General features: G+C 40.6%; 1 protein-coding gene across 6 annotated transcripts in view; it reads right to left on the bottom strand.

Annotated features, from left to right (window-relative positions):
* Window positions 1-25,082, bottom strand: part of LRRC28 (leucine rich repeat containing 28) — a 90,787-nt gene that overhangs the window by 31,415 nt on the left and 34,290 nt on the right. For 4 of the 6 annotated variants that reach the window (XM_053954498.1, XM_053954497.1, XM_053954496.1 and 1 more), the window contains 2 exons: window positions 20,974-21,076; window positions 17,405-17,580 (listed from right to left, as the gene is read on the bottom strand). In XM_053954498.1, coding sequence (XP_053810473.1) covers window positions 17,405-17,580; window positions 20,974-21,076 — 279 coding nt within the window. Of the gene's footprint in view, window positions 1-7,666; window positions 12,125-15,038; window positions 15,199-17,404; window positions 17,581-20,973; window positions 21,077-25,082 lie in introns of those variants that run through there. The other 2 variants (XM_053954501.1, XM_053954499.1) reach the window with 1 other exon arrangement.

Below are 25,082 nucleotides of genomic sequence, written 5' to 3'. Positions count from 1 at the left end.
TGCTGAGCACTGATTCTCCATGGCTTCCAAATGAAGTTACAAGGAAAAAAAAAACACATCCCAGCACTATCCCTGGAGTGGAGGACTGGCACTCCCCCTTCCAGGCTGGATGGAGGCTCTAGCACATGTTCAGGCTTGTTGCAGCCTGTCCCTCAAGTGACACTTGCAGTGGTGCCGTGGCACTCCAGCACTTTTCACTTCAGCTTTGAAAGAAGCTGCAATTCGCAGAGCTGGCAGGGCAAGGGGTGAAGAATTTATCAGCTCTGCAGTTCATTTTAGAGAGGGCACACACAAAATGCAGCTCAGCTGGATTCATTCATCTCCTCATCAGAGCAGATGTGAGGATATCCGGTGACCTTGTTGAAAACAGACTCACCTGGAGAGACTCAGAGATCTGTACTGAAACCAGAGCTCTTCCAGAGAAAAGTTTGAACTTGGTGATTGCAAAATTCTCTTTGCAAGCAAAAAATCCTCCTGCAAATAACAGACCACCAGCAGGGTCTCACACACAGAGACATCTCTGTGTTCACAGGATACAGAGAATTTCCACAGGAGCCAGAAAGAGGAAGAAAAGGTGTAAGACTCAGGAGTCCTGACTCCATGCCTGGAGTCCATTCCCTCCTTACAGGAGGATGTATGTCACTTTTTCAGTATGCTCACAAGACCTGGGGGACAACCAAGCAGACATCCTGCCCCAGGCACCAAAATGTCACTTGGCAAACTAAGGAGGGGTTTGGAGTGAGAGTGTCCCCTCCAGACGTGTCCAGGAGAGACGTGGCACCCCCGGGGCAGCCGTGCGCGAGCAGCCTCAGCGCTGTGCCCCGAGATGACGGACAGCTGTGGCGTGAGCAAACCTCTCTCAGCAGGACTGTCTAACTCCAACTTAAAAACTGAGCTTCTGTTTCAAGTCAGATTTTCCCCTGATGTGCCTCATCCTGCCCAGAGACAAAAATAGAGGAAGTGAGAAAACAGACCTTTATTACCAACTGCAATCCCCACTGCCCAGCAACCAGCTCTATGCTCCCTGTCTTGCATAAAGAGAAAATAATAAAACCAACAGCCCGCACTACCCACAAAATAAAATATAGACAGCATGAGCCTTTATGCAGCTCAGTCACCACGTGTCTGCAAGCTGAGCAGAGAAGAGCGGCAATCCTTGTCCTAGACACTGTCTAACCTCTGCTCTGGCTCTGAACGTGCTTCAGGAGGCAACCACAACCGTGTCATTAGGTAAACTGGGTCTCCTGTCTGTCCTGCTGGATAGGGTGACCCCTTTCCAGGATTCCTCATTATTCACCTACACATAGTAGACCATTTGTAATTTATTTTTTTCCCTGCTGGAAAGGAAAACAAAAGCCAGTGGATTCAGTGGTGAGGATAATGCAATAGTTCCATCAGGGTTAGGCTGCCAGGCTGTGTGCAGTTGTGGTGGGGAACATGAGGAGGGCTGCAGGCTGCTCCTGGCATTGCCGACCATAATTACCCCTAACCAGATCATGGTTACACCCTGTTCCCTGCAGCACTTGGGAATTCCAGACTGAAACACATCACAGGCAGATACGGGGGCTGTTTCTATCCCTCCTAACGTCCACAGCAAGGCTTAAGGGGTCCCAAGTCCACACAGCACTGCTTATGCAAATTTGGCATTTAACAAATGATTTGGATGAGCCAAAGTAAATAGGCAATGGGGACACCACGTAAAACAAAGGAGCAGTTTTAGCTGAAGGACCTCGTTATGCCTCCACAGTATTTTATGAGGAACACATTAGCCCTGAGGAAAAAGTGTGAGGAGATAAATCTCAAGTCATTATATAAAAGATATATGAACAGCTCCCCAGACCACCAGAGACACCCACCTTCTCCCCATCCGTGGACTTTAAGGAGAAAGGGCAAAATGTCTTTAACTGTCTCCCATCCCTTCCAATCTCCTCTGTGTCTCTGCCCTGCAACAGCCCAGGGCAGCACTGCAGCCTCCAGCGCTGCACTTCCCTGGATGCAGCCGGGAAGCACTTGGACAAACAGAGAACTGGCTCTCAGCACATCCCTGGGGACAGAGCAGCACCTCCCTGCTGGGCACTTGCTGTGACACTGGAGCCCCAGAGTCTGGGCTCCGGGGAGCACGTTCAACCTCTGGCATATAACCCTGCAATCGGATCTCCCCCGTTCCCATGTGGGCCATCCCTTCCCGCCTCCAAGGCTCCCTACCCTGGGCACCAGCTTAACCCACCTGCTCTGAGCTGTTAGCTGGTCAAGTGTGCTCCTCTACCATGGAATTTATCTGCAGTGTCTGGGATGCTGGCACAACCTGCCTGCCTAGGACAGGCAGGGTCAGTGGGATGAGAGCCTTCTGCAGCTGCTGCAAAAAGAGGCCACAGTCCAGTCAAGCATTAACCCCCAGGATTGCTCCCGAAGCCAGCAGCAGCAGTCCAGCCAGGAATTTGAAAGGCAGTGAGATGTTCCCACAAACAGGCCAGCCCTTTGGCAGATGGGGGCAGGAGGGCCAGGGCAGCACACAAACACAAGCTCTCATAAGGCCATAAAGAGCTTCTGTTTCCCGACACGCTGCAACAGCGGCAAGGCGGAGGCAGGGAAAGCAGCAGTCCCGGGCCACGTGGCAGGTCAAACCACCGCCCAGTTTGTTGGCATCCTCCAAAGTTTAAATACGCTTTGAGCCAGCAGTGAATCATCCCTGGCAGGTAAGAATGATATTAATTTATGACATGCCAAGTGCAAGCAGATCTTTTGGTGTCAGTCCAATGGTTTTAGCCTTATTAACACACGGCAATGGCTCAGGTTGCAGCTGTGCACATTAAACTCTGGCAAGTGGCATTTTAAACAATGACAAACTTCAGAACAATCACTCCACACATGGAGCCAGGCCAGGCAGAACTGAAGGGTGGCAGAATAAAGGTCAAGGGGGGAACCTGTTTGTCTGGGAGAGGGAACAGGTGGCCTGCCTGGCTTGCTGTAGGGTCTCTAAACTGTCTGAAGGACACAGGCAGGGATCATTTTAACCCATTAAGCTGCTTAAACCTTCCCTTACACTGGTTTGAACTTTGAGAAAGCATTACATCTTAAAGAGCTTAGTAATACATCTTTAGGAAAGCTCTCCCCTGTGCTTATGCATCCAAAGTGCACATGCTGCACTGTGGACAGGCACATCCTTCCCGTGACAGCAGGACCCCTCTGGCAGCTGAGACAGATCCAAGCAGCTAAAACACAGAGAGCTTTAAAGTAAAGCCCTGCACCAGAGCAGAATGTCACACTGGGACACAGACAAGGGGAACGTGTCTCCATCACCACTGTGCCACTACTCAGCAGGCCCAAGGACACTGTCAGAGAGAAAAACATCTCCTCACCAGTTCCTCCCTCACCAGCTTCACACAGGACACGGAGCAAACTGCGGCTGCCAAGACCTTGGGATGTGCCCATGGAACTCAAACCACATCCAGCAAGGAGGGCTGTGACAGACAGTGACTTCTGAGGGCAGCTTCTTACCTTAACACCCAGGCGGAGCAAAGTCAGTCCAAACCATTCTTGCCAGCTGTGTTTGCACCAGAAAATAGGATGATGGAGACATAAAAGACATTTTCATGGCAGGAAACATAAATATTCCATGCCATGTTTCAAAGCTGTATTTCTCAATTTGAAAAACATCAAAATAGTTTTTTAAAAGTGTCAAAAGCCAGATGTTTCAGAATAAAACAGCAGAAAAAGACCTGACATGTAACAATGTTTTCCAATGCACTGCCTCCAAACCGGTTGTTTTCACAATTTTTCATTTGCCCTCTCTCCACCCAGACTTATCCTTGCAAGCAGAATTTTTATTTTGCAACCAGGTACTTCCCAAAAGAAAGAATTTTGAGCAATAAATCAGATCTTGTTAAATAAATACAAGGATTTAGCTACACACAAGATCTGATCCAAAACAGAAGAGGGTGTAAATTTATAAAGAAATAGTTCTCTCAGATTTAAATACCAGGTGCATGGATATATTTATTCCCAAATGAAATTAAAGGAATTAAATTCTTTTTTAACAAGGCACTTTTATTCTGGAATAGGAGCATCCACATATGAAATTAATCAAGAATAGCTAAAGCCACAGTAAGGTCTCAGGCTACTGACTGTAAGTGAAAACAGTAAATTCATTCTGCCTCTTGTAGTTTCTTGCTACATAACACACCAGATCCCCCTGGATAAATGTTCCTGTGAGTAAAAGACCAGTCCCAGCATGTCTGTGAACACCTCATGATAATACTTCAATGACATGGACTGGAATCAATATTTTTCATCTTGGCAGCTCGGGGCCAGCGAGCAGGAGCTGGGCAGGGCTGGCAGCCAGCGCGACACCGGCGCGGCGGGGAGGGCAGCTGGCACAACACTGACCTGGAAAGACATTTCTAGCTAGTAGGTATCAGTTCCTGCACCATCTGAGCCTCCTGGAGGGAGGAGGGAAAAAGGAGATAATTAAATAGAAGTTTTCAATTCTAACCTTCTCCAAAGTATCTTTATAGGGATCAGACAGAAGTTTGGCTACAGTCTAGACAGAGCTACTGGAGAAATTTGAGCCTTCATGTTTCATAATGGAGGCTTAAGAGCCAGGATTAGATACTGCTAGATCTAAAAACCTGATTTATATATACTGATTTAATATACATTAATTCATTAATTCAAGTTAGATATCCCTCAGTTCATCTGCAGCCAGAACAGAACACGTATTTGTGATCCAAGTAATTGTCCAGAAATGTGATTTGGTGGTGTTTCTGATGGAGCACAAACCTGTGTCACTGTGCAGGTAACAAACTGCTTTAATATTGGTCATAACAGGACCACAGCAAGGGTCTGTTTATCAACCAGAAAAAACATTTTCTGGTCAGGAGTGAGGACTGAGGGAGGAAACAAGGGCTATTATTTACAACTATACAGGCAGAGAAACTGAAGGGGCATTACACTGTGAAGAGTAATGAGCGTGTCAGAAGTATAAAATCAATCTTAATTCTACAAAGATGTAAGACACAACTAAACTCCCTATTGGGCAGTTACTCAGTTTTTACAGAAACAAAGATATAGAACAGTAAGGTGTGAATATAGAGAATAATTAATCTTGCTACTTTTAGACATGGGGTTCTCTACTGCCTGGACAACCCACTGTTTTCCATCCTACTTTAAAAGGAGCATCTGCCTGGAATTCATATAGGAGACCTTGACAGCCCTATTCCAAGCCAGGCTTTCTGAAGAAAGTTAAAGCTGTTTTTCTTGGTAATTCTTCTCTTCATGTATCATCTCCATTGATTCAGCTTTTTGCAAAATGAAATTGGAGAGCCAACAGAGACACAGCAAAATCAAAGGCAGCCAAATTCAAGTCCATGCTCAGACTGCTTCGAACTTCAGTGCCAGCAAAGCAATCACAGTTATCACAAACTGACCCAACAATATTCAACTTGATTCTTCTAATTGCTTTAACAATAAAAATCAATGGTTAGAACTCTGTAGTATAAAGGAAACCTACTAAGATTGAAATAATAGCTACAAGTGCAGAATTTTAGGAGTTCAAAGTACAACAAAACCAAAACAGGGCATATTTGATACAATTAGTTAATATTTACCCCTGGAAGAAACACTGGTCATCGTCTTAAATTTATTTTTTCATGAGATCCAGGCAATGTCATCAGCATCTTTAGACCATCTTTAGACCTGCATTTTGTGATGAATTATGAGCTCTTTCTCATTCCTAAACAAAATGTTAGTGTTCCCAATGGACCCTATGTTCACCAAAATGGGATTTAACAATGCTTTTTTTTTTTTGCTTTCTTAATCAAATAGCTTGATTTGCTGTTACAATAGTGCACTTAGAGAACATTCATAGTGCTGATCAATAAGCAAACACAGTATTGCATTTTTCATTACAAGAAAGCTTTCTCAACTGATCCTGAGAAAAAAAACTAACCCTCCCAATAACTTTGTGAGGTTCACAGCAAATGACAGCAGAACACCTTGGCATGTCCTGTGACAGGGCCAGGATTTGGATGATCCTAACGGGTCCCTCCCAGCTCAGCACATTCTGTGATTTCATGGCCAGTCCTCATCACGTGGCTGTAGTCATATTTAGCACCAGGACAGGGCTCCACGAGTGGCAGCTTTCTCTGGCAGAAAGAGCCAGTCAATATTTACATTCCTCATGAACATACAAAAAAGCATCAGGGTACTTGAGAAATTAGCCCTTGATTGCCACTTGGAAGGCATCATCAGAAAGTCAAATCACTTCAGCACCTCCAACAACAGAACCACTTTCGTTCTTGAGACTGGAGATCTCTCACAGATGTGTCAAGGTCTTTGCCTGGGAGCAGGAGGTGTCTGAAGGGCACAATTGGTGCTGAAAGAGCCTGATGTGAGGGGTTTATTATTTAAAATGTGGAAAGATAAAGAAAGCATATGGTCAACTCCTGCTTTCTTTCTTGCTGAAGCAGCAGACAGGAATCTGATAGTCCTGAGCCAGCTAGAGGGAATATTGGTGGGGTTCTTCAGTGCAGGATAGAGAGGGTTCTAATGTAATATTAAATTGTTGCTGAAGTTGGGGGACACAGATGCAGTGGGTTCAACTCGGCATTCAAGTTCCCAAAATGTCACCACATAGAACAGCCCTAAATCTTGGCTTAGAAGTCACAAAACATCCAGTGCCTTTCCAAGTGAGATCTCAGCTCCTCTCATTTCCTGCATACAATAGCATTATTCAGTCACTGAAGTTTCCACTTAGCTTGCATTTATGCCAAGTACTTTTAATTGCAAAGGAAAAGCATGTTAAGCTCTCCCATTTCTTTCTTTCTAATTCATAAGGGACACATCAGTGGTTGGTAAAAGTTATAGGTTAAGGGTTGTTCTCCCATTTATTCAGGGACTCACATCCTCCTCCTGCTGCCAGGCAAACAGAGGTTACCTCCATTGCCAAGGGCAGGAAAAGTTACCTTGTCACTTGCAAAATACAAAAAAGGCCAAATCTTTGTAAACTATCTACCAAACAGGCTTCAGAGAAGTCTGGACAGCACCTAAACCTGCAAGGTTTACAAATGATCTGAGTCACCTTGGCCACCACAGGCCTCAATGGAGAACGGATACTGAGTGTTCACCCAACACACTCACAGAAATCCAGACAGCATCCAGCTCAAAGAACTCATCACAACATGGAGAGCAGCAGCTTTGACTGAAGCAAAATGCTGCATAGCAAGGAGTGAAACAACTGGAAAAACAGATGCTTAATTTCTACTTATTTTTGGCAGCCTTGTTACCATGATATCTGTTAAATGAGGAAAAAAAGCTGCTGAATGCTGCTTAGTAAGGAATCTATGAACCACAGCCTCATCTCTGGACTATCAGGGTGGCAGTACAGCCCTACAGAAACTTATTTTCCTTTTGATCAATCCGTGGAAGGGTCTGAAGTAACGTTTCCATATGGGTTTTGTTCCTATTATGCAAGATCTGATGAACTACATTGTCTGAGACAAAGGGATTAAATGAATTGAAGTGGTGTTTTGGGCTTGGGAGTGCTTTTAGTGTCTTCACCCCACCTCTTCAGCCTTGGGAAAAGAGACTTATTACCTAATTACCATGCAAATGAACTGAAATGTAAATTAAATGCTACATTCTGACATAGCTTAATAGTCCCAGGAGCAAGAATTTAGTTAATTTTAATGAATGGTAATTTTATCCAAAAATATAGTTTATTAACAAGCACATACAATAATTCGCACCACTAACTTTAAATAAACCATCTAGCAAACTCACCTTCACACTAAGTGACATTTGGTTAATACAGAGCAAGAAAGCAATGCACATGTGCTTTCCACAGACACAGAATGAACTCAGTTGCAAACAGAGTTCAAGTTATAATCCAAAAAAGGGCACATAAAAGCAAAAGCAATGAAGACTTCACATGAACATTGCCATTTCTTTCCACCAGACCTTCGGTCTCCTACAAAATAGGCCTGTAATACAAAAAAGTAATAAAAACTCTGGATTCAATTTATTCAGCCTCTTCCATCACAAGTTAACATTTTGCAACAACATGAGTACTATTAAGAGGGAGGTTAAGAGGCAAAGATAGTTACATCTTGGAATTATGGAAGCGCAGCTGCAGACAGAGCAGCAGCCATGGATTCCGGTGTTGTCCCAGTTTTTGCAAGAAATACAAAGATGGTAACACACATTCCTCCCTCTCATCAATTAAAACTTGACCCATCATCCACTGACATCAGGGCAAAAGTTCTTTTGTTATCAGTGGTACTCTGCTGGGGCCAAAGTGGCCTTCAAAAGCCAGTTGTCCCCTCTAGTGACAGGTTTGTCACTCTCCAGTCTTCAGCTGGGCTGTGATGTCAGTAGAACCTGACACGCTGCTCCCACACGGGTGTTAGAACAGTCCTGTGCTCCCTTCAATGCCAGAAAAAGGGATTCAGCAGAATTCAATCTGCAGGAATTGAAGCCAACTTGGCAATAAACAGCACCGCTCTGCTCAGAGCAACATCTCAACCTCACCACAACCAAGTAAATAGAAGGTTTGTAATGAACCGTGGTAAGAGCCCAGGAGAAGCATCAAAACAGAAAAATACACATTTCTTTATATCAGAGCTTGCTCTTTGCACAGGAAAGGGCATTTCTGATCCTCTGAGAGATGATGAGGAAGGTTCCCAGGAACAGTGCTCTGAATGTAACAGTGTCCATGTCAAAAGCACTCAACAGGATTTTTAAACAAAGCCAGAGATTCCTCCATTTCCTTCATGGCAGAAAAAAAAGCTACCTCTGTATAGGGTTTGAATAGGGTGCCTATTATCACAACTTAAACAAAAGTTATGCCTGTGATCCCTAATTATAATTGGAGTTAATCTTTACTTAGAAAAAATTTATAGCAGTATCAATGGGTTAAAGACTTATTTTATATAATCCCTCTCCTGCACCTTTCTGTTTGTAATGCCTTGAGAAAAAAAAAACATTTTCCTGCTTCCACCCTAAGTGAAGAATTAAGATCTACTGTTAACAAAAAAAAAGCCTTTTTAAATTGTCATTTTTTTCAACATCTGGCACCTGATGTTTTGCAGTACACAGAAAAAATTACCTAGGTGTGAACTAACCTGACAAACCAGACCAAGAAATCAAAAATTATCCAGAAATAAACCAACTAAAGAGAAGTCCAAGCACTGTGGCACCTTGAAAAACCAGTGATGCACAGTTCAATCAGCAACAAAATCCCTCTCTGCAATTTGCATAGCTGGCTCTCATGCTTGCTGGTTATGAAATACTCTTACAGCAGAACAACTTTAGAAAAATTTGGACAAGTGAGAATGGAGTTATTTTAATCTAGAAGAATATCACCCAAAGATACAGATGAATACAAATACTGTTCATATTAAAAAAACCCCAAAACATCAAACATGAATTTAAGTTGCATTCTCAGTCTGTATTTTGGCTTTCCCCTTCTTTGTTTTATAAAAATAGGGTATGACATTTTAGCTTCAATTGCATGTTTAAGTCATTTATTTATTGAACATTCCATTCTTGAAATATCATCTATTAAAGTGTTAGTTAAGATTTATCCTGCTTATAGAACAGGCTAAATTTCTTCTGAAGTGCACTTGGAGACAATAAAGAGACTGATGCAGACTCAATAAGAAATAATTAGATTATGGGGAGAGAAAAAAAAAAGTTATAATAATAAAATCAAGCTTCACTCTTCTTGACTTCTAATAAAACAAACATTAATGTATTTTAGGTGATCACAGCCAGATTTAACTCCAAAATAGTATTTACAGACTGAATTCAGATGTAAACTGTGATTTCAAGTCCACAACTTGTTATAAAAAGAGGACAAAAACTTTCAAGAAAACACCTCCTTCAAAGACAGAGGAAGCCACAGTAAAAATCAATACTAAAAATTCCTGATCAGAGTATTGTATAAAATTAACATCTGTAACACTACCATAGCTTTTACCATCTGTTTTTAAAAAAGTGGATTCTGTCCTACACTTGCACATTTCTGATAGAGATATAATTGTACATGGGCAATTTACACCTCAGCTCTGAGGTACTGAAGGAAAAGGATAAAGCTGAAGGTGGATTTTGCTGCCTCAGCAGTGAACCCTGTGGGGTGGCTGGGCCTGCTGGGATTCCAACATGGAAACAAACCTGGGAAACGACACAGACTGAAATCCAAAAGCACCAAGGCTGCTTGGACATGGCTCTTTCCCCTACTGCAAAGCAGATTTAATAAATGGGATTTATTTTAGAAAGTTTCACAATTCTTAAGCAGTAGATGATACTTGCATTCCTGAATGATTTTCTACATTTCTTAATGCTAATTCAACTCTCTAAAACCAACCCAATAAAACCAGGAAAGATTTTTACAAGTAACATGCACAACCTAAAAATTCCACCCTCAAAACTGCCTTTTTGGTACTCTTTTAAGCTCTTAAGATACTCTATTTATTGAAGAGATGCCAGGAAGCCTGCAGAGGGAACAAATGCTTCTTTGGCAACAGGAAAACATTTTAATGCCTCCTGCCTTCAAAGTATGCACACCTCACCACAACATATGCTAATACACTACCAAATAAGTCTCTTTATCTTGCCATTTTTATAACAAACTGTTTCATTCATATCTATTTCAGCTTGTAACTACCTATTGCACAGAGCAGCACACTGTGCTAAATCAACAAGTGGTTTATACCTAAGAAATAGAAAATAAAAAAAAAAAAGAACAAATTACATTAAAAAAATTATATATTCAAAAACAAATCAAAAGGAGTGATAATCTATAAACTGTTTCAGTATAAAATCAAAATGTTTAGTCACGTAGGCATTTTGGGCCTTTTTTCCATCCTTTGTTCTTTATTTAAAATAAAGAAGATGTAACAAAAAAAGATTCCCACAAATACAATAGTGAGTGGCAATTTGTACCAAATCTGCCATTAATGTATAAAAACAAATGTCCCAGCCTTTCTGTGCCCGTATCCATGTGTACAAATACACCTGTGCATGGAGGTACACACCTGCTCCTGGATTTCCAGCCTTCTCCAAGGCACACAATCCACTGACACACTTGAAAAAATCAGCCAAATGCTGAATCTAGAAAAAGATCAAGACCAGCTCTTTGCAGATCTATAGCCTGCAACTGTAAAAATACAATAAATATAAAGATTTACTATCATATTACTCGTTGGATTTTTTTTCCAAGGGAAATTGATACTTAAAAGTCGTCTTCTTCCTGAAGAATTCCATGGAACAAAAGGAGAACTATTTCTAAAAATAAAGCAATGAAAATAAAGACAACACACCCTCAAACATGCTGGAGCAAGAGCCCTTAGTGTAGGCATCAGTACCAGCCTTCACTGAAACAGGATCTTCAGTCTCCAGACATATCCTAGTTACTCCCATCAAATAACCGTGGTATTTAATGATACTAGAAAGAAAGATCTGCTTTTAGCACGTGGATTTAAATACCACAGAGAACTGTCAAAGACTTGATATACAACTGGGATAACTCTACTGCAGTAAACATTAAGATGAGAAAGTAAGGCTGAATTCTATGGAAAAGTCAGAGGGATCCATTAAAGGTTTCAGCAGGCTTACAGCAATGCACCTGATTTCAGCTGTACAGAGGAAGAGGATAGGGATGAATAAGTGAAAATTGGTTTGCCATAACTGAACTTTTTTTTTTCCAGTTAGAGGAATGCAACTGCCTCAAATGATGCAATGGGTCAACCTGAAATCAGGCACATTTGAAAAATACTGGAAATCCTGAAGTCAGAGCTTGTGAATGTGTTTGGTTTGTGTGCTGCCTTGGAGGAGAGAGAAATGAATACTTTTAAAAGCTCAGTATTTATACTTCTGAAAAGTTCCTGCAGTTCCTCCAGATTTGATAGGGCAGGATTTAAGTGCCTCAGAGTGTTCCTGACTGGGCACTTCTGCTGCTTTGGCACAAGCACACACGGTATTCCAGTACCACGGGGACACGGCGTCAAATGCAGCTTTACACTGGCAGCACTCCTGAGGAGGTTGAAATGTTTATCAACTCAGTAGGTCAAAAGTCTGCAGACATTGGGTGGAGCAGCAGTATGCCACAAAACTAACAGTTGTCCTCCTAGGAGAAAAAAAAAGAAAAAAAAAAAAAAAGGGGAGGGGGGGGAACAGTTGTCAGTAAAGATTAAAGCTCCTGGCTTCATTCCACACAGACAACGTGCTGGTTTGTAAAATATGGGATTAGCCCATCTCCACAGCCCAGAAAAGCACAGGTTCATTTGCTGTCTCTGAGTGCCTGACACCAAGGCAGAGAAACACTGCAGGGGTTCTCAAAACCTTCCTGGTTTCTTATACACTGGGTTTAGAGCAGCAGTGTGTGGTTTTTCTCTCTGAGCAGGGTGTGCCTGAGTGTCACAGCCAGCAGGTTTAGCAGCTGACAGGAAAATAGCTGGGCAGCCTCAGCACTGCTCGTGTGTTTCTTAAATTACTGCTTGTAGGCATGAAATGACTGAAGGCCAGTGTCCTCCCTGGTTAGCAGAGTGAACAAGCAGATCTTCAAAAAGGATGAGTGACAGGCAGTGCTGTCACACCGTGCCACGCAGTGCAGCAGGAATGGCACTGTGCAAGTGTGATCTGAGCCCCACAGTGACCCTGCTCCTGCTCCAGCCTGGCAGGGACTGAGATATGTGCCTTACAAATGCTCAGATCTGTTTTTCACTAACCCAGAAATCACACTTTACCCAGTGCTCATGGCATCTGTGCTTTTTCAGATACAGAAATCCAGTCCAACACGTAACTCTCCTTCCCTCTAAGAGGATACAGAATGTGATACGGAAATCCAGGCAGGAGTTACTGGCATGGATGTGGCATGTGCTAATCAGTGCTGTTCAAACGCCCAGGATCCCTACCCTGTGTGTTTTCATGGTCACTTTAAGCTCTTTAGAACAGAAACCCTGTCCTTCACATCTTTCTAAATCAGCTATCACACCTCCACAATTCCACATAATCTTACCACGTCAAGTGCACAAACTACAGAGATAAGGATGACGGGCTGCCCTGTTTAGATCTCATTTTCTGTGGATTTGCATCAAATGTCAGCTACTTAAGACTGGATTCATTAAAGGCATTTTGCAGAACACAGTACATTCTTGTCTAAGGGAAGGAATGATAACTATTTTTGAAACAAGTGAAAACCATGCAGAAATATGTATTTTTAATTATTATATTTTAGAATGTTAATACAGAGTTCTTCCAAAACAGCTCTAAAGTATGTTTTTGTGGAGTCTTAACTTTAATAATTCCTAAAAGTGCCTGCTGATAATGTCTATCATCTTCTAACTGCAACTTCTACAATGAGAAACGCTTAGCAATTAATTACAAAGTAGTCCAAACTCTCACATTGTTGAATTATTCAGGGTAATAGATGGATTTAGTGACTAGCCAGTAGTTTTCCATCATTGTCTTAGAAAATGATACTGTTGAATGTTTGAAAGAGATTCTTTATAGCATGATTATAACATGACTAAGAATATTATGACTGTAATATGGAAGTTAATTATTTCACTCAACATGAAATCCACTGGATTTCGACATACGACTGAAGTGTAACAGTGGCAAATTGAAGTGTGCAATCTCTGCAATCAGATCTTTCTAAGAAAGATGGCTTTTCCAAAATAGCATTTATGCAGCCCTCTGGCTGCTGCCCAGATTTGGCATACCTAAGTTGCTTCATTTCATAAAGCTGAATTGCTTACAAATCAGATGCTTCTCATGTTACAAACTCACAGCACAACAAGCTGTGATACAGCTGTGTATAGCAGGTACCATCAACCTGAACCACCCATTAGTCTCTTCTCTTTTATTGAAGATCTTCCTATTGAAAAGCAGTTTCTTGTTTTTATGGAAGATCAAATCAACTATCAAAACAATGGATTTCCACAGGCCAGGAACTGGCCTTAAGTGGTGTTCCTGCATTATAGAGACACCAAGAAGTAACCTCAAAAACATTCCTTTTTAGAGCACCTTTCTTTTCTGCCTACCACCTTTAGGTATATGCTTTGTAATTAATGGCTTGACTTGAATTCTCTAACAAGAATCTGCAACATCACCTTTGTTTGTTTAACTCCAAGTGACTTAAGCTTTAAATCTCCTTTATTACTTTTCAAACAGTACAAGTTGGAATTTCTCAGATGATGCTTTTCTGTTGCAGAAAGTGCATTCATTGATATTATGGCTCATGGAAGGCTGCAGTATCCACTCAGACTAGTAAGGATTAGGGAAAGAATCACTGCAAAACAATCAGGGCTCATCTTAAAGGCATTTTATATCTTTATCTACATGAAGGCAACATTCCCTGAACCATATCCCCATTCTGAGTCCCTTCTATGACTGTACTGTCCAGTAGGTCAGCAAGTCGGTGTGGGCTTGTGCACTTGACTTGTGAATCCTGCAGACACTTTCACAACTGCTACAACCATAAAACTGAAGTATTATTAAAAACATGTATTGCTACAAAATGTATGTTACTATGCAGAATGCTTCCACAGCATATATCAAGTTAATTAGTGTGGAAATTAAAACAAGAGTATTTTACTGCAGAACATTTTAATTAAGCTCCAGCTTAGAGCTTTTTTCCATCTTGATCCTGCAGCACTTTTTGTTTGGTGTGGCAATCTGAAGTCAGGGTTGAGACCACCAGAGCAATTACTGGTGTTAGGTAGCACTTCCTTCCCAGGGCACAGAGCTGCCAGGCATGTGCTGCACTACCACAAACAGCTCAATCCCATCCTATCCAAACCCTTTCCTGTCTTACACCAGGCTAAAACAAGCATATCTGAAGACCATTTTAACAGTCTAACAGAAATATTTTGGTTGACTCATGAATAAAATATTTGTCAACATATACATGCAATCAAAGGCTAAGGATTTTGGATCTGAAATGCTAAGTTTAAAAAAAAATCCTTAAGAATATGCTTTGTTCTATAAGGTGTTTTTCTTCCTAAACGAAACCCCAGTGTAATTTCCTGTATAATTACCCTTGATGCAATCCTGCCATTGGAGTTTCCCTCAAGGGAAAGAGCTTTGGGTAGACAATGGTAAACATAGGCTGGCTGCAGCGGTGGCAGTGTCCCAAGGGACAGTGCAGCAATTCCAAGAGGCTTTTGGGTAGTGAGATTGGAGTCAGAAAGTTTAAATCTAGAGAAGAAAAGAAACAAAAAGTATTTATAATAAAATGATTGCATGATAAAGGCAAACGCAAGCATGATCCATGAACAATTCAGAAAACAGCTGCCTCACATTCTTAAGGTTTTGTCAAAACAACAATGAGGTAATACAAATTACCACAATTAAAGTGAGGCACATAGTGCTTTCTATGTCTAAATTCAAAAAAGCTGAAGTTCAATGTACAAGTTTAGCATCTGTGGGCATAAGTTTAACTGGGCTAAAATATCCAGGTGAAAATATTATAGCTTGAGTAAATATTAGAAAGGATTAAAAGATCATGAAGGATTTTTAGACACAAAGATGATCTAGACAGATGTTTAGTAACTAATAACAATACAACATTATGAAAAGGACATCAGTAGTATTTTATTAATGTATTTCAACAACCAATCCAGCAGGATAGCTAACATCACTACAAAGCTCAGACTCCACCATCAGCAAAAAGGGATTTGCAGTATTTGGAATTACTTGAAATTCAATCCAGCCCAGCATAATTCTCACAGGCCCAACCAAAGGGACTACTCTAAAAAGATCGATACATTCCTCATCTGTTAAGTGCTCCCCCACAGCCTACAAAATGCCATCATTTTCACCAAAAGGGACTCCAGGGTCATTTCCTGGGAAAGAACCATCACTTTCCCAGGCCTGGCCCAAGCCACATGATGTTTTATAAATTAAACCCCACATGCTAATCTCCATCTAGAAACTGAGAGACAGCCAAGACAGGTGAGTGAGTTTAGGTGCTGAGGAATCAAGACAAGATGCAGTACCTGATAAATCAGTTTTATGGTATCACACTGGTTTCAGCTTTCCATCACTGCAAGGCTGAACCCCAGACACAGTGTACCACATGAGCCCCAAGGAGGGGACGAGCAGGACATGTGTGTTAGAAAGAAAAGGTCACACTCTGCAGCCAAGCAAAGACTGAGGAAAAGTAGTCCAGTCACTTCTGTCACTTCCCCAGCAACTGCCAAGTATTTAACAGCACTCTTGAAACTGCAAATTTAGGCAGTGACAGATGAAATCTGCTACTTTAATCATATGTGCCACCTGCTTCCCCAGCACAGCATTATCGTACACCTGTCTGACACAGGCACTGCTCCTGCTCACCAAAACTGGGCTGTTGCAGTGGTAATGCCCACAGTCTTTAATAAGGTCACTCAGAATAGGACATAGCTATGGGTGTGTGTATATGGATATATAAATCCATCTTTTTCAGGTTCTGCATCTTGGCTGAAAATAGGTGTAATCTCACAGCCTTGTATAAGACTGTTTACAAGCCAGTCCTTAAACTGATTTTGCAGTATCACCTTCCCATTCCCAAACCAAAGTTCACTGGCATCTTTAGGAACCACAATCATACAGCTGGATTCCAGAAATGATTGTGCAAGTCACAAGTGGGTGAGAAAAGGCAGACCTCCTTGTACACTTCTCCTGGCAAAGCAGTGAGGATTTACTCCAGTGGCCAAGGTACAAAGAGACCCTTTCCATAACCCCTCTAATCTTCCCACTGGAACTCTCACTCTTCCGCTTTCTCCTTTGACCTTTAAAGCTGAGAATTCCCAAGATAGCATCAACAGTGGGGAGTCACAACACATCCAGATCTGAGAGGATCTGCAGGTCATCATCAGATATTGCTAACTCCTGTGATTGCATGATGCAGAACCAGAAAAGCCAAGGGCCACTTTAGAGCAGAGAGCCTGAACTGGGGCAGAACTAAAGCAGCTCAGCTGTCACACTGTGCCGAAATGGCCGAGGGCTGCTCGCATTGCTTCTGCCTTATGTATAACAAGTCTGCCAGTTTAGGAGTGTGCTGCCTGGCAAGGAGCTGCATTGTTGGCTGATGCATCTGATCTTGCCTCAGGAACTGTATTTCTCATCTCCTATTTCCATTAAAGAGTTTCTCCTGCAAAAAAAAGGGTCCTTCTTCATACAGACTTCAAGTAAGAAACCATTTATAAGCACCACTTGACCTCAGAAATAGTCTTTGGAACTCTGGTTTTTGATATTGGACATTTTTGTTCTAATGCAGCATTTCAAACATAATTTGATTAAATAAATCTTTTAAAATATAAATCCTTGCCCAGGCCTTTGAAGAACTGTTAGGAATGTTCCTATCACTGCCAGAAAACACTCTCACTCTTTCTCTAATCTGAAGAAAGCAGAAATTTCATACCTTTCAAAAACCTGTAGTAGGTGTTATAGAGGGTCCTCATGGCCAGTTCTTGCAAAGGCAGGACATGATCGGTTTCTGTCCCTATAGATTTCACCTCTGCTGGCAGGAACACAGTTAACTGGCCTGATGAAAAAGAGAGCAGTTTCACCTCTGAAACTTGAATTGGAGAACCACAACTAGAAGGACACAAGACATTTAGAAAGTGGTTAGAAAAAAAATAATAAAAGTGACTTTATAGGGAAACCCAGATGACCAACCCAAAGTAAGCCTGATACTGTTCTCCAGTGCACCACCCCTCAAGGATTCCTTGCAAAGAGCAGTGCCTGGTGTGGTTGACCTTTAAAGGTCCCTTCCCAAACTATTCTATGATTCTATGTTTCTACAGATTCCCACCTTCTGTGATGTGCTAGACATGGGACATTTGGAGGAATTACTCATCAAATAACATAAAGAAATGAGAACACAACCCCAAAGGGGTGAACCATGTATGCTACGTGCCCATTACTTTGCCCACGTGACAATCTCTTTTAGCCTCTCGTTGGTAAATCCTTTACTGAGAGAGCAGTTTCCTACCAACAGTTTGCTTCCTGTGTCTTGGATCAACCAGCTGAAAACAATCATGGATTTCTCAACTATAATATGTGAAGCAAACTCCAGCCCCCCAAAAAATGTATTTTAAGTGCTACTGGGTGATTCTGTACTACACCTTTCCCCATCCACAGAGTTCCCTTGGAGGGCACGGGGTGGGCAGATAAAGGAAAAATAAAAACAACTGCAATGCTGTAGTGGGAAGGAAGATATCCTAATAAGTCTATTAGCCTTGCCCTTCCCAAATCATATATGGAAAGGGAAGGTTATTTGGATCCAAAGAGAGAAACTTAGCTTGTAGTAAAAATAATAACTCTTTACATGATCCCTGTTGCAAGCGATCATACCAGAGAGACACGCATAGGAAAATTCTACTAAGAGGTTGGGGAAGTCAACAGGGGAATTGGAATTGTTTATGACAACTGAAATTTGAAGCCAAGAGCAACTTGTTAGGGCCAGTCCTAACAAATGGAACAGAAACACAAATTTGTCAGCCTTCCCAGATATTAGACCTAAAACGGAGGTAACCATTCTCAACCTTATCAGATGTGAAAGAAGTCTCATAGTACTCCTCTGACAACAAAGAATCTCGTCTCTTCTGATTAAAGGAGAAACAGCCCAGAGAAACAACCAAAAAAGAGCAGCATCAAACAGCAAGCAAGTCAATAAGTCTCTTGCTAAATATTTAATACTCTCCCATTAGTGAGGTTAAAATATAAGTGGGAATTCAGAGATCCAGTATTCCAATGATCCTTTCCCAATGAGTTATCACAGTAAGTAAATCCATCATGTTGTATTTTCAAGCTGAATAGCCCCTCACCAACCTCAATAAGGAACAAACCCACGAACCCACTACAGCCTCTGCAGTTCAGAGCTGGGACATTTGGTCTACTTCATGTAAAGGCTATTAATGCCACACACAAAATCCATGGAGGTTAAAAATTGGAACAGAGGATGGTCTAAACAGCTGGGGGAAAATAGGAGCTGCAGAAGAAGCCTGGTGGATAAATAAGTGAGGGGAAAAAAAAGCTGAGACCACCTATTGGCTGCCTTCAACAAGACTGACAAATCCCTAACTGGGGACTATGAAATCCAATCTGCAAAAAATAAGATCAAAATTTATTTTGAGTGCTGAGATCATCACCTCTCATATAAAAGACTTTTTTCAGTCAGTCTGACTGCAGGATGCCCAGACAGAGATTCAATACTTACACAAGGCAATTTATATTCTATTTTCAGAAATCAAGCTTTATGTCAGTAACAGCAGCTTGTCAGATTTTATTCTCCAGTGGAGGGCCAGACAGCACTAAAGCCTGGATCTTCAACTCTTGCCTGACCCATGAAAACCTTAGCCTGGTTACTAATGCTTTCTTGGAAAGAACACAGAAATTCTTCACATGACCATTATTACACAATTTTAAAGTCTCTCAGCACATTATCAAATAAACACTTTGGTTTCTTAACAACATATATGTGCTCTTCCCAACTGATTTTTTTTTCCTTAAAAATAATCTGTAATGTTTCAAGACAGTTTTCACAACAAATACACAAATACAAACATTTTTTTCACTAGAAATTATCTCTTTTTACTATTCATTATTAAGGAAGTAAATCACTTTTCATTCTACAGAGGCATTACAAGAATCAATTTCATTGCAACACTTGCAACTCCTTTAGTCTCTTCTATACTAGATTTTTAGGACTAGATTCTACAATTCTATACTAGATTTGTAATATCAGAGACAGTAGCAGGTGGTCTCACAAGCACTGTACATGTAAGAACAGCAAAAAGAACTGGTAGGATCGTCACAAAGGTCAGTGCAAAGATAAAATGATTTTCACTGAGAATAAAATGAAAAATTAAAACTTAAAAAAAAAGACATGGTTGTTGTATAAAACCACTTGAAATAGGCAGAACAGTTGTACCATCTCCTGCGTGATTATTACTGATTTTGGTTACAATCAATTCTGTTACATTTAAGGTCAATTTAATGTCTGTCTAACAATTTACAATCAGTTCTGAAAGAAAAAAGGCTAGAATTTATCCTTCCTGAACAACAAAATTAGTAAAAGCTTGCGAGTCACACAGTTCAGCAGAACTGTAATCCAACTGCAAGTATTTAAATATCACCAAGCAGCTGACATGGGAATATTAGAAAAACCTTAAAATGCCAAGACTCAGCATCTCCCATATTGCAGCAGAGTGCAGGCTGTAGAGAGGGAATTTATATTTAATGCGAGATCTGCTGAGAGTGAGCATACCAGAAATTTATAATTAGATGGTAATGGGGACAATCCTCTTCTGATCAGTTTTACACCAGTAAGGCTCCATTCATCAGGGGTGCTGATCCTAATTTATGCCAGTGTCAGGGCAGAAAGAATTAAGCCAGTGTCCTACACAGACCACTTTTTTCTTGCATTCTAACCACAAACATGAGACAGCCCAGGATATTTTTAAAATCCACAAGTAAAAATAAACCTGTCAATCCATAACTCCTAAAAAAAGTCACTTTAGTTAGTAGGTACCAAGACCTACAAGAAGCTGATACTGGGATGTAAAATGAGAGAAGGAGCTGCACGTGTCTTTTCAAGATATGACCAACAATTTACAGAAATGTGAGCACTTGGAAACAAAGAGATGCTGCAATATATTGAAAATTATTTTGTTCATTCTTTAGTTCTGGAAACTCTGTGAAGCCTACAGTTTTGGCCAACTTTTAAAGTCAGCTCTAGGCCTTATTATTACAAATTCTTTCAGAATAACTTCACTGTTATGCCTGAATACTAAAATAGTCAGAAGTCGGCAATTAACACAGAAGATTTATTACAAAAATAAAACAGAGCTGGGAGCTGCAGTAATCGCCTCCAAGTAACATCAGCTCTGAATCAATCACAGACACACAAAAAATAACTCGTTGTATCATAGAGGAGAACTTTTACAAGGACAGGTACACAAGACATCTGAATTAATTCATACCTACCCACTGCAACCAATGACTTTATTATACAGATAAGATGGGAGGCCTTTCAGGTGAATGTTGTTATCCACATAAACATACTGGAGCTCTCGAGAACGACCTAAATCTGGGGTTAGAAAACAAGAAAAGTCAAGGGGAGAAAGGATGACATAGTGACAATTACAAGCAAAGCAATTCTCTTTAATTATAAATAAGCTAATCAGACTCAATGTAAGCAAACATGAATTAGTACTTCTCAGTTGTAAAATTTCAGCCAATGGTTTTATTATGGATGAGCTGAAAAGCTGTTTAGAAGCAAGCATTTCAAATTACTAAAACAAAACAAAGCCCCCTTTCAGAAGCCCTGAAAATCCCATTATAAATAATTAAATTTTAACATTGACAAACTCTGAAGTCAGTTTGAAGAAGCAAAGGGACAATTGATTTCAAATCCTCAGTGCATACTTCAAGTTCATAAGGTCAAACCTGCTTTCATTAACTGGCCTCATGTCAGTGAAATCACAGCTTCTCTATCTTTGGGAAAGTGGGCAAGACAGACACAAGAATGTGCTCTGTCCCCCTCCTTCTCTTCTCCAAGGAGGGATCCTTGCTGGGATTCATTAGCCTTAACCAAATACAAGTGCAGTCATTCAGAAACGAGTCTGTGTGATGCAGGGAATTGCAGAGCCCAAGAAAACACAAAGCATTAAACTGCAGAATGTTAGACATCAAATTTGTGGCTGCTATAAATGATCAATACTTCTGGAGGTGTGCTGATTGCATTACTGCTCTTAAAATATTCATGGCTGGTAGTCAAAAGAAGCAAGTACAGCACGATTAAGTAATGCCTTCGTGGACTAGAAATCTATTAAGATACCTCTAGATAGAAGCATATCAGTATGGATCTATTTTATTTTGCTTAGAAAATTAGAAGGGAAAATTTAGGTTTCTTGGAAGAATTCTCAGAAATGAGAATTCTGCTAATTAGCAAGGTCTAGTGAGTGGTAAAACTGTCTGCTATTAAAAGAAGTGAAAAACCAATGAGAGACATTTCAAAAGACACCAAACTGAACTAAACAGAAAAGTCTGAAAGAGTCTGGACCAGTAAGAAAGCTGATGTGTAAAATCAGCTGGGCAGCCCAACTCATCTGTCACTCCCATGCCCTTTGAGACACTGGGGTAGGAAAAGGTTTCTATGTTTAGTGCAAAGCACAAACCAGGAGAACAAAGTCTGAAAGCCTCTGCCCGGGATGGGAGAGCTGTGACCCAGACAAACTGCACCATGAAAAACACAAATCATCTGTGTGCCTCCCAACCTGTTAAACTTTCATGAGGACCTTAGAGAGACAAAGATAAACAAGCATTTGGCTGCATCAGCCACAGCAAGACAATACTAATATTGACTAATTCCGACTTCCCATCTTTATCAGTTACCTTGGCTAGCAGAAATAAAAGGGTAACTGAAGAAATGGGCACAGCTTCTGTCCCCTTTGTAATCATGACCAAGAACAGAATAAAAATTAAAACAACTTCCATGATATTTCTATTCAGAAATTCTATTTAGAATACTGATCTCTTCTCACTCCCTACTAAAACAATAGGTATTACAAACCCTTCTTTATTACTGAATAGTTTTATTGTACACAAGAACCCTAAATACCACTTAGTGCAAATATTTTGAGTGATCCCTCCCCAAACGTGTGTCCATCTTAAAATATACTCAATGTCTTCAGCTGTCACCCACTTGAATGGCAGCTGTGAGCACCAGAAACCTTAAAAGTTCGTGCTGAGGAGTGGCACAATATCAAATCTTTGATATAAAGAACAAGTGATGATGCTAACAGAAAACGAAGAGTTTCTAAAATAAAAGCATTAAGAGAGAAAAAAGTGAGTTTGGGGTTTTTTTTCCCTTTAACACAGGCCCTTGCTTTGCAACAGTCTGTAGGGGTTTCAGGGACCATAATCTGGGCTTTGTTCAAAGCAGGCACTGGACATCAAGGGACACATTCAACCATCACATGCTGCTTTGACCCTGTCCCAGAGACATTCCAGCTCACAGAAGTATCTGCTGCATCCATCAAGTGTCCTGCCTCAGGACTGGAGCACAAATCCCTCTGCTGACTGATGGGCACTGCTGGAGATGCTGCTGAGCATCACCTCAACGAGATGATTTATTTGGGCTCCCTATTGCAGGGCTGAAAATAGTTTAGTAAAGTTCTGGGATATTTTTAGATGAAACAAAACCCCATTGTTATCCTACAATGAATAAAAATACTGCAACATAGAGGCAATGTAACACCATAAAATATTGTAAGGCTGGTGAGGAATCAGCCAATGCAATTTACAGCAGGTAGCAGGTGGATGGGACATGTAATGTTCAGAGAATGTTCCCTTGTGTTGCAGAAGCCAGTTAGAATAAAACCAGCAGAAAACTATGGGTTGCTGGGGTAGCTTGAATGTGCTACTGTTTAACTTATTAATTTAGAGAATGGCAGAAAATTTTTAAAAGAGGCTCATCTTGCTGGTTTCTACACAGATGTATGCAAATGGGCTGAAAATCAAGCAAGTCAAAAAAAGCCCTAAAGCTGTTCTTTTCATATGCACTGAGAGGGGGGAGTGAGGCTGCATCTCATCTCTTCCCTCTGTCTTTATCTTATGCTATGTTTAGATTCTAAGTTCTGAGTTGACTGCATTTCCTAGGTAATTAAAGCAAATTTTTGGATGTTAGACAAAATATCTCAGTAGGAAAAATTCAATTCCCAAAGCCAAATAGCCTGTAACTATAAATGTTCCTTTGATAGAGTTTCTTTGCATTAAATAACCAAGCATCTTCTAGACTCCAAAAGATTTTTTCCCAGTTTCAAACATTATCCATAAAGTTTAAATTTTAATAAATCATCACTTTGAAAGGCTCTTTGTATCCCATCCACATTAATTTTTATGTCTTATATCAGCCAACAAATATTGTTAAAAGTTCTCTGAAAACCATGCTTCTGAAGAACTCTGTGCAATAAGGAAGCTGCCCATCTCTGAAAAGGCTAAAGCTACAAAGAAGGTTTTCATGTGGCTTTTGCAAGCACTGTACTGTGTCTAAAACATTTCCACTTTCCTCCTTCCAGCCTTCCAGATCAAAGACCTCTCTCCCAGAAATGACCAAATGCCATGAGTCCTGAACAAACCCCAATTCTATTTTTTTTCTTTTTCTCCCTCTTTTTTTTTTTTTTTTTCCTTCCCTTTTTTTTTTTAACCTCAGGGCCCTGGCATATGCATTCCACATGGCTGAAGATGGAACAAAAGCTCTTGTGTGGCTGCACTGATGCTCTTTTAACCATACTGTGAGGGCATGGACACAAAAGCAGCATATACTGAGGTAGAATAAGACCTTTGTTTACTGTGCACTGATAATTACTAGACCCATTTTCTAAAGAAAAAGTGCACATAAGCCCTCAAATAAAGTGATATATTACTGAATATTTGCTGTCATAACATCCCCTGTACTGCCAGTACACTTGAGAATTTATGGCCTATTTTACTTATATTTGTACTTTATTACACAAATGATTTTTATTTTTGCAGTGTCATCAGATTCACATTTCTGCTTGCAGTGGAATTTGTTTTCAGGCACTGGAGCACTCGCTAATGCTAAAAATTTAAAGTTAATTTTCTGTCAAAAGATAATATATGCTGTAAGTAGATTGATATACAATGATCAGCAGATTTCTAAGGCCATTTACTAAGGGAGCATGAAGTTACCATGACAATAATACAACTGTTCAGGATGTAGCTTTCAGTTCAACTTATATATAGAATTTTTGGAATTGTTCTTAAAAATTAGTTTATTTGGAAGACCCAAAGGCTGAGGTCCATCGTGTCTCATTTCTTTCAGTTTAAACTGAAATACTCACAGCTGAAAAATTATTTTTATAAAACACTGGCATATCCAAGATCTAGGTGTATTCTGCAAAACAAATTACTAATGCACTATTGTTTACCCATCTGCTTGTTTATGGTCCTGTTCTGAAAGTCAGGGAGTGGGATCAGGTATTTTTGCTGTATTTTAGAACTGATTAACAGTGTTACACTGTTTTTCCCAAGACACATGTGCCTGCAAACTTAAAAGATTGTACAGGGCA

The sequence above is a fragment of the Vidua chalybeata genome, chromosome 13 (genome assembly GCF_026979565.1).
Source record: "Vidua chalybeata isolate OUT-0048 chromosome 13, bVidCha1 merged haplotype, whole genome shotgun sequence".
NCBI classification, from domain to species: domain Eukaryota; kingdom Metazoa; phylum Chordata; class Aves; order Passeriformes; family Viduidae; genus Vidua; species Vidua chalybeata.
Note: the sequence above shows the minus strand (reverse complement) of the source record. Positions and strands in the feature narration are given on the sequence as shown.